At 33.4% G+C, this 10,902-nt stretch overlaps 1 protein-coding gene across 1 annotated transcript; it reads right to left on the bottom strand.

The window, feature by feature from the left end:
- Window positions 1-221: 221 nt before the first annotated feature.
- Window positions 222-3,538, bottom strand: LOC124839659 (putative wall-associated receptor kinase-like 16). Its single transcript, XM_047315550.2, has 3 exons — window positions 2,525-3,538; window positions 1,897-2,070; window positions 222-1,574 (listed from the first exon to the last, which is right to left on the bottom strand). The coding sequence occupies exons 1-3, from the start codon at window positions 3,408-3,410 to the stop codon at window positions 370-372; spliced, it is 2,265 nt and encodes a 754-aa protein (XP_047171506.2). The 5' UTR covers window positions 3,411-3,538; the 3' UTR covers window positions 222-369.
- Window positions 3,539-10,902: the final 7,364 nt, after the last annotated feature.

Raw genomic sequence — 10,902 nt, 5'->3', positions numbered from 1 at the left:
GGTCCATTTTTCATAATTATCATTTGAAAGACGAAAAATTGGAAGGTAATACACCTATTCCTCTTCATCTCTCAACTATTTTTTTCTCTCAACTTTTTTTTTTCTGCTTTTTTATTTTTCTCTCAACTCCCTTTCTTCTTTTTTGCTCTCTCAAATCTCTTTTTTTTTTTCTTTCAACTCTCTGTATCAAACCTAGCTGTGATATCAGGAAGAGATCAGAATTAGAAAAGAAAACTCAAATTTTCTTACTAATGTCAAGTACAAGGGAGTACAAAGGATTTTCTACACCTTTCATAACTATAAACTTTCTTACCTTAGAAAAACTCAAAAAGCATTCTAGACTTTTCTTTATTTCAAATTACAATAACATTATCTTCCATTACCAAAGTCAATTAGTTCAAGTTCTCTCAAGGTATCATATCCAGTATTTTGTTGGCCACTACTACTATCACCATGTTCATAAGAGCTTTGTGCCTCATAAAGCAAGTATTCACTCTCCTCAAAGTTCCTTCCCGCATTGATCCAAGGCTGTTTCTTTGTAAGCTTTATTCCTTCTAATTCCATTGTCAATTCCTTCATGGCAGGTCTTTCCTCCCCTGTAAGTCTCAGGCATCTAGCAGCAAGAATAGAAACCTGCATAATCTCCTGCTGGTTTTCTTCATCCAAAAGTCCTACCTGAAGAACATCAAACAGACGATCCTCTTTCAATCTACATAGAAAGTGAGTTGTAAGACTTCTTTTCTCTTCTGCCCTGTCAAAAGAGAAAGGTTTCTCCCCCGTTAGCAACTCTACAAGAACCACCCCAAAGCTATAGACATCACTCTTTTCAGTCAACTGGCTTGATTGCATGTATTCTGGGTCTAAATACCCAAAGGTTCCTTGCACAATTGTGGCTATTTCAGTTTGGTCAAGTGGAACCAATCTTGAAGCTCCAAAGTCAGAAACTTTGGCAGTGTAAGTGTCATCTAAGAGTATGTTAGCAGTCTTCACATCTCTGTGGATGATGGGTATGGAAGCTGCTGAGTGCAAATATGATAGAGCTGCGGCTGCTTCTGTAGCTATCCTTAGACGTGTTTTCCATGACACATTTACTCCCTGACCTTGCTTATGTAAATAATCAAAAAGGGTGCCATTGTTAACAAATTCATAGACTAGTAAAGGAACTTCTGTTTCCAGACAACATCCTAAGAGTTTGACCACATTCCTGTGATTAATCTGTGACAATATAATGACCTCATTAATGAATTGTTCCACCTGGCTCTGATCCACTATTTTGGACTTTTTGATTGCTACAACTTTGTTGTTGGAGAGAAATCCTTTGAAAACTGTACCATAACCTCCTTTACCTATGATTAAGCTCTCATCAAAATTGTTGGTGGCTTTCTTAAGTTGTTCTGCACTGAAAATTGTAGTGGTCTGAGATGAGTCTTCTTTTGTGGAGAGTTGTTGTCTCAGAATGATGCCTCCGTTCTGCTGAAAAAACTTCTGCTTTAATTTCAAGACTTTCCTTTTCTGGTACATTAAGTACAACCAAGAAATCCCTATGAACAGAGCAATTAACCCTACACCGGCGCCTGTTACCAAAGTATGAATATGAATAAAGCAATTATACAATAGACTGAGAAAATTTTAATAACCCATTTTTTTATATAAAAATTATACAGTTTGATATCTGTTCAAAATTAGAATTTTTACTTTAATAAGAATAATATTTTAAGTTAAAAAAAAGTAAACAGTTAATATATATTATGTTAAATGAGTATTTTTATTCAAGGTTTCATAGTAACACTTCGTTTGTATATAACCACAAATTATTTTATTAATTCAGTGTTGAATAACCATTTTTTGAAAACATCAACAGAAACAAAACTGAAATAAATTTTTTTATTTACTTACCGATGACGATCTTCGTAAAAGCATCGGCCGGCTGCCTTGGGTGGCATCCTCCGCCTTCTTTTGTCCCATTTCCGATAAGTCCGTCAGGACAGAAACATTCAAAAGAGCCCAAAGTTTCACGACAATGATATTCACTATCGCAATTGTGTTTGTTATTAGTACACTCCGGAATGTCTACAAACAAAATCAAATTGTAAATCTAAATGACACATTAAATAAGACACGTGAATAATATATAAAAAAATAACTTATTTTAAACAAGAAGGAAAGAGAAAGAACTTCAAGACTAAAAAGCTTGACATCAAATTAATAAATTATCAAAGGATGATAATGTTTGACGTAAACAGATCTAATGAATTGGGAATTAATAATTAATATATTTCGTTTGATTATGATTACAGTGTAATTGGAATAACCACTATTATGCATGAAATCTCTAAAGAGACTTATAAACTCAACCCATCATGCCATATATATACGTATATGACAAAGACCTTGTTTAGAGTATTAAAAATTAGCACGTTTAAATTAATAATATGTTAAGAAAAATGCGTAAGCTAATTTGAATCCAAAATTTAGTTGTTAAATTAGTCTAAATGTTAAATTAAGTAAAAAATAAAGGAATTACCTTGGCAACCATGGAGAAGGTAAGCGTTTCCCTGAAAGCCTTGTTTACATTTGCATCGGTAACCATATTCAAACGGGGAGTTCTCACACTCGCTATAAGGACTCTTGCATGCATAATCTGCTCTGAGCATGGAAGCTTCGCACGTGTCGTTTCCAACGCTCCAATCCATGACAATAGGTGTCATACTGAACGGGGCGCGGTTTAAATGATCGACGGAGAAAGTGTAGTTGCCGTTTTTGACGACGAAAGAGAAGCCACAGTCGTTGAAATCGGAAGTGGAATTGAAATTGTTGAAGGAGAAAGCTTCAAAAGTGATGTTCTTCATCCCAGGAGGAATGTCGACCTGGCAACACCCTATGCCGGTGCAGTTTCCACTTCTCTGCATGCTTTCAACGCTCTCTAAGGTGTCGCACCTGGTCAAGCACCCCGTTGAAGATTCTGTGCCGTTCCGGAAACTGTTGAGATAGCCGTAGGTGTCGCAGCCTACGGTCACGAACTTGTTGTCCTCACTAGAAATGGCAAAAGCCGGTGTTGTGAGACTGACATCGTAGCCGTGTGTTTCTTCTCTACCTAACGATTCGTTTTTGCAGACCTCGGAGATGTAGGTGAGCATGTCGATTTTACCGGCGAGGGTTATGTTCAGAATTTGGACGTTACCTTTACCGCGATACAAGGTTGAGTTTGTGCAAGTGAGATTCAATTCTTTGTCCAGAAAACAGTTTTCACCGGTGAGGTTTGAATTGCCGATGCCGAATGGATACGGAATCGATGAAACAATTCCGCATGAGTACGGGCAGCCGGGCAGGGCTTGGCTGGCGGCTTCTAAGGCCATCAGTAACACCACGGTCAGTCTGGTCAGTTGCTTCTGCATCTCCTTCAATCTCATTCCTGCCAAATTCTTTTACTGGCTAACGATTACGGACAAGAAATATACGACTTGCTAAACGATTGCAGACATGAACATCTTAATCGTTGACCGGAGACTTACACGCGTACTTAGTATTCGTCATTTTTAAGAACATATGGGATTGCCATATGTGCACAATCCCACTTTTCACGGTATTTATATTGATCAGGGACCTACCTCCATTTAATTTACATAACTCTAATTATTAATGATATCCAAGAAATTTGCATATTTCTAACTGGTTTTATATTTTATATTTTTTATTTTTAGTGAATATTTAAAATTTAATATTTTTTATTTGTTTATTATTTTAGTTTATTGTCTTATTTTGTCATTTAACGTTTTTATTTTATTTTCACGCGTTAAAAAAATACTAAAATTTTTATTAATTTGAAATAATATTATAATTAATGTAAAAATTAAAAAATATTTTTAATGTTTAATATAAAATGAAAATTATAAAATCATCAATTTTATAATGATTTATTACACATTTCAAGTAAAATTAAATTAAAACAATTATAAAGAGTAAAATATGAATTCAAAAACATAAAATTAATATTTGAAATATTTGTTAATTTTAGATAATATAATTATTTTAATAAAATATTATAATTTTAAAACTTTTTCAAATGTGTTATAAATTATTTTAATTTTTTTAAAATAATGAATTATCCTTTTAAGAATTCCTATTTAAATACACGAATATGATCATTAAGAGAGAAAATAATGAAGTTTTTATTAAATTAAAAAATGATAAAATAAATTAATCCTAAATTAAAATTAATTTATGTGTTATTTGAAAGTAAAATTTTGAAAAGAATGAGATTTTAAATTAGATTATTGAAATCGTACGCTTGATAAACGTAGACGAGTTAGTCATCACGCAAAGAATTGACGTTAGTATTTGTATGGTTTATATTAATTCTTTTGCTGAGCGTGTTATATATACTTTGACTTGTTAAACAATTACAGATAAGAAAAAATACTTCGACTTGTTAAACGATTACAGACATGAGCATCTTAATCGTTGACGGAGACTTACTCGCGCAGTTAATATAAGTCGTTTTTAAGAATAAGAAAAAGGAAAGGTGATTAAATAAGTTGTAGGTAGACATAGTTGTCGATTTTATAAAAAAATAATAAAAAACATAAAAAAAATAACAATAAATCTACAATAAAATTATATCACACATTTAAAAAAAATATTCATGAAGGAAAAAGTTAAATTGCAATAATTATAAATAAATATTTATCGGTAATTAATGTTATGTATTTTTGGGATAATTATTACTAGTTTTTTAATTGTGAGGAAAATTTATAATTTTATTAACATTTTGGTTGTTATTTTTTAATTAAAATATTTTTTATCAACAAAAATTTATTATTACCAACTAACGTTATTTGTTAATAATTTTTTTTAGTGAATAGATCTATATTAATATATGTTAGAAAATCTATATTAATATATGTTAGAAAAACGCAATATTTGGACAGATAAAAATAGAGGGTAAATTGGTTTACTTGATAAAAACTATACTTTTTAAAAAAGTTGTTCTTTTTAAAACTGATTTCATAATAAAAATTATTCTTTAAGATAATAACAAGTAAATAAAAGAATGTAGAAAAAGAAGCATACACAAGTGATTTTATACAGTTTAGATCAAAAGATATTATGTTCAGTTATTAATCTTTCTAAAAGAGTGATTAACTAATAATTATGAAATAACCAGAACATATAACTTAAGAGAATAAAATAAAGGATAGAGCTCACCTCTCTTGAACACACAAGAGATTACTAACACTTTCTTTTGACACGCAAAAGGATGAACAACTTATCCTTTACACAAATAGTTTCTTAGAAACTTCTCAGAAAGATTAAGTAGTTCCACTATAGGAAAAGGTTAAATTACCGACGAAATATTAGTGACGAACCTTAAGTCGTCGATAAATTCAATTTACCGACAAAATTTCTGAGGGATACTACGAATGTGTTTGTAGAAAAGGATTGACCTTGTTTTCCAACCAAGATGAGAGGGTGAATTGGTTTTATATTATAAAAATTGATTTTTTAAAACCTTTTGAAAATCTTTGAGTCTTTCTTGAAATGCAAGCAAATAAAGAATGTAATGAAATGAAAGAGATAAAGAATAGAAAAAACCACACTAAGGTTTATACTAGTTTGGCATCAATGCCTACATCCAGTCCCTTTCAATCAACCTGAGATTGAAAGCAAATGCACTATATAGATTGAGTTTTACCACAAGCAATACAAAGACACCCTCTCAATGTATTCTCCTCTCTAACTCCAAATCTACTATAGTTAAACACACAAAAAGAACATTCCTCTTTTTGCAAAAACCCTTTGAGATACCCCTTTCAAAGTAACCAGAACTCCACATTCTCTTCCTGACTAGCGGAAACAGGGCAACAACAATCACAGATGATTGTAGACGAAACTGATCTTTCTGTAGAACACCTCAGTGCAAATTGATCAAACTATGAAAACACAATAATTTCTTCAAGAATCCTTGCTTTGATTTCTTCCAAATAAATGCTTCTTGATTCTTGGAGAATGAACACTCTTGCAATTTAAGACTCAACAAACATTGTTAGATTTGAAAGATAATATCCAAAAGTTGTTTAATGCAAAGAGCTATGCGTCAATTTATAGAAATAACAACTCTGACGCAAATTAATCGATTACATTATTAATGTAATATGTTAAGCAATTAATACTTTCTGTAACAGAATTACATTTAACACATTTAATAGATTAAGCTAGCATGTAATCGATTAAGCAATCAATGCAAGTCATAACATTCAAAAATATGACCGCTAAGGTAGTTATGACATATCAAGAAAACAATTTTCAATCAATGAACATTTTAACCGATTAAGAAAAAAGTGTAATCAGTTAAGTACAACACTTAAACAAATTTGAAAACTTTTTTACACCAAAACTCATCAATGCACTCAACAATCAAGTATATGCAAATGCACGAGTTTTAATCGATTATCCACATAATGTAATCAATTAAAACTGGTAGTTTGCCACAGTTAAACAAATAGTGATATCTGATCAATCTAATTGAATACATAAACACTATAATCGATTAGTTCATACAGATATGCAATATGCATAGAGTTTTATCAATCTAATCCAATTAATATGCATATCATAGATATAATCACATATCACAGATATAAACATTATGAATATGTATAACATATAGTTCAAGAACAATCAAATATGTAAATAGCAGTTTTGCTTATTGTGTGCAAGAAACTATTAAAAAATTTATGTTGTTGTCAACATCAAAAATACATGTGGGATATATGTGGGTTTAACTTTCACATAGCTCCCCCTATCAACAATCTTCCCTTTTTTTGATGATACACAACTAGAAACTATTTTTCCAGCTACTTCTCCCCCTTTGGGCATTAGCAAAAAAGATACCATCAAGTAATTGGAAAAAAAGTTCTTAAAGAGATACATCAAGAAGTTCTTACAAACCATCTACAAAATGTGATGCTCCCCCTATCATAATGAAGTAGCACTTTTAAACATTTTGAGCAATAAATTGATACCATAATTAGCGCTAAAAATAAATCAGATTAACACAGTATAATAGAATAACCAATGTATCAGAGCAAAAATATCATATTGTATACTGAGTTCAATATACTATATCAAGAAATAGCAAACATGTATTAGAGTAAAAATAATGCTTGATGTGCCAAGACCTGTTCAAAGACTTCAAGATTTTAACATTTAATTCATCAACATCAATTGTCTTACCCAAACCTATTATATGGTTAACGATGTGTGTGAAGCGCTTTTGCACGTCTGTTATTATTTCTCCAGGTTGCATTATGAACATCTCATACTCCTGAATCAATGTATTTTTCCTTGCGCGTTTCACATCATCTGTAGCTTCGTGAGTGACTCTAAGTACCTCCCACATCTCCTACACTGTCTTACACACTAAAACTCTATAGAATTCATCAAGTACCACAATAGAAGATATAATATTACGAGCTTTAATGTCAAACTGAGCTCTTTTATTTTCTTGTTCAATACCATCAACAGTTCCATAGGAGTATAAGGACCATTCTCAATTGCTTCCCAGATGCCTATGTTAATAGACCCCATAAAGGTTTTCATTCTCACTTCCTAGAAGGCATAATTATTACCAGTAAAAAGTGGTGGTCTGTTGATGGAAGCACCCTCATCATAAACTTGGTTATGACTGACCATTTTCGAAATTTTTAAAAAACTATCAAATCAAGCTCTAATACCAATTTTTGATATTGGTATCGCGTAGCGGAAAGGATTTAAAGAGCGTGTAATGGTCAAAAACCAATAGGGGTGGGGTTAATTGGTTCTTTTAAAAACGATGATTTTCTTGTAGAACTTTTGTCAAAAAGTTTAAATGCTAAAGTTGTAGAAATAAAGAAAATCAAAACAAATGATTTTATCCTGGTTCAAATCAAAGGATTTTACATCCAGTCGTTAATCACTATAAAGAGTGATTAACCTTTTTAATTAAAATATTGTTTCAGATTACAAATAGATTAATACAAAGATTAAAAGACAGAGAACACCTTCCTTCGACACACGAATGAAAGAACCTACTCAATCAACTTGAAGAGAGCCGCTTTGACTTTAGACACACTAAACGCAAGCTTCTCCTAGTCACAAGACTTGATATGAGCACTCTAAGATTTGAGAACTTCCTCAGAACTTTTTTGTATTCTCAAATGGCTTAGTTAACCTCTTAGAAGTTTAGGAAGGTAGCCTAGGGGTAAAAAACTGAAAGACCTACTCCCAAATGCTAGTGATAATCGATTATCATAAGTGATAATCAATTATTTGTGGCCGTTATGGGGTTTTCAAAAAGGTGATAATCGATTATTTTCACGCCTTGGGCAATATTAAACCAAGCAATGATAATCGATTATCACACAAGATAATCGATTATTTGTGTGAGCAACTCTTCTCTAAATTGGCTTGTGATAATCGATTATCCACTATGATAATCAATTATTTGCGCAATGAATCACTAAATAGGAAAACTTATAAGTACTTGTACATATGCAAAATTAATCCTATACAATTGTTTCTTTAAAATACTTTTAACATTGATAAAACAAGAGTCTTCAATTCTTCAGCATTTAACATCATCAAAACTTCAATAGTAGCTTTAAGACACCAATGATCCTCATTGTAACATCTTCTTTTGTCTCCTAAAGATTCATGGTTTTGTCCAAGTTAAATTCCTTTTGAAGAACCTTTGACCATTTTTTACCTTTTCTTGCTTTATCCTTGGACTCTTGTTGGCTTTAGTGGTGTTAACTTGTGGTGTAACCGTGAGGACTCTTTGGAGGAATAGCCAAACCGTGAGGTAGCATCTTAAGGTGAAAAAGGCCTTGTGGGAAGCTTGAAGTCTTGGCTTGGAGACAGGAAGACCAGAGAGAGTAAGCACTTTGTGAGGAAATTGATTTATATGTAGTTTCTTTAAGTTGTAAAATTGTATTTATTTTCCATTTGAGACTTATAATATTCGGCTTGTGATGAGTGCATATTTATGCCCACATTTATGCTTTTAAATTCAAATTTTTGATGACATAATTGTGCTTAAATGGTTGATTTTAAATGAATTTGTGATGATTGGAATTGTTGGGTTTGGGAATTAAAGAGACGTAAAAAGTGAGTTTTAGCGCATAAATTATTCTTGGATGTTTCTAATGTTTATTTGTGCAGCTGAGAATATAAGTTATATTGGTTCAAATAGCAATTCAAAGCCCAAAATCAGATTTCATTTGCAAAATAATATACAATTGGGCCAAAATGGCAAACTTTATCCTTACACCCGCTAAAATCCCTACATACACTCCTATTTTTGAAACAGGCCAAAGACCAAGCCTAAGCAATAACCCTATTCTAAATACACCTCCTAAGTTTCCTGTTCCTACCCCTCCTAAGCCAAACTTCACCAGATCATGTCACGTGGCAGTCCATCACTAACATATCAAACCATCCAGATGATGCCACATCACTCATCCTTGCACTAATCAGTGAGTCAATCAGGTTTTGCCACCTCAGCCCTAACCCAGGAGCATCATCTTCCACCTTCTCCACAGAAACCCTAGCCGCCAATGCCGCAAGCCGCCGTTCCGCTTCTGTCGCTGCCGCAACCTCCACGACCACCATTCCCGCTAGTCGCCGCGGATACAGGTCAGGCCGCCACCATCAACCGCGCCGCCGCGCCACTTCGTCACTGGACAGCTACCACCAAGGCGCGACTTTCTAGCACCATCCGCAACCTTGCCGCGCCGCTCCTCCTCTCCATCCGCGCCGCCGCAAGGTTTCCATATCACCGTCGCACCGCCAGTCGCCGCGATAACATTCTCTCCTTCGTCAATCGCAAGGCCGCAACATCCACCTTCATCGCGCCATTAACGGCGACGCCACGATCAACGAGCATCATCGCCTCTGTCACGCACAGTCGCCATGCTCACCTCCTTGCCGCTGCCATCCATCTTCGAACCTGCAATTCAAAAGAAAAACCCAAACAGACGCAGAAGAGCCGCCAGGAACGTAGGGGGAAGCCCTTTCCCCAATTCTGAACCCTAATTCTGAACTCTAATTTACTTTGATTGATTAGCTTTTAATTTGGTTAGGAGATTTAAGAATAGACATGATTAAACACAATAGAATTTTATTGAGAATGTACTTTGGTTGAATTTATTGTGAATAATCTAGAAAGGTTTTGCATTTGATTGAGAATTTACTTTGGTTAAATATGCATGATCGCCCTCAAATTAACTAAGAATGTACTTTAATTAATTTGAAACTTAAACAATAATCAATTGAACAATTATCCGTGAATAACCGATGATGAATCTATCTCGGAAAAGCAGTGGAAATAGCCTATTTCATCGTAACTGTTTTTAAGTTTCTTATTTATTCTTTAAACATTCTTCAACCATTACTTTTATTCATAAGCATTGCATAGCATTCGTAAGAGTCACAGATATTCAAAAGCAATTCCGTGTTCGTTGGGAGACGACTCAGGGTTACTTCAACCCTGTCTACTTTCTTGAATACTACTTGGCAATACTGAAGTTGCCTTAAAAGGTAGTATTAATTTGATAGGGGATTGTCCTAACAAGAACATTGGACATTTGATTAATTTCATTTTAGTTTATTAGGTTGGAGGAACCATAGTTCTTCTAACTTAGTCATTAGGCCGCATAATGTAGATTCATTTCTTTCCTTTGTGGTAGTTAATGTGTATCTACTTGTAGTCCAAGTTTGAGTCCTTTTGAGACGTTTGGTGCAAAGGAACTTGAGGTAAAATTTAGCTAGGAATGACTTGGTATTTAAGAAATCCATTGTGATTTACCTCTTTTTCCTAGAAGTGAACTTGAGTCTTTTTTGCTTCCTTAAGTCTCTTAAGGAAAC

The sequence above is a fragment of the Vigna umbellata genome, chromosome 1, assembly GCF_029865625.1.
Source record: "Vigna umbellata cultivar VRB3 chromosome 1, Vumbellata_1.0, whole genome shotgun sequence".
Classification (NCBI taxonomy): Eukaryota; Viridiplantae; Streptophyta; class Magnoliopsida; order Fabales; family Fabaceae; genus Vigna; species Vigna umbellata.
The sequence above is the reverse complement of the archived record's forward strand: the minus strand, read 5'-3'. Positions and strand labels throughout refer to the sequence as shown.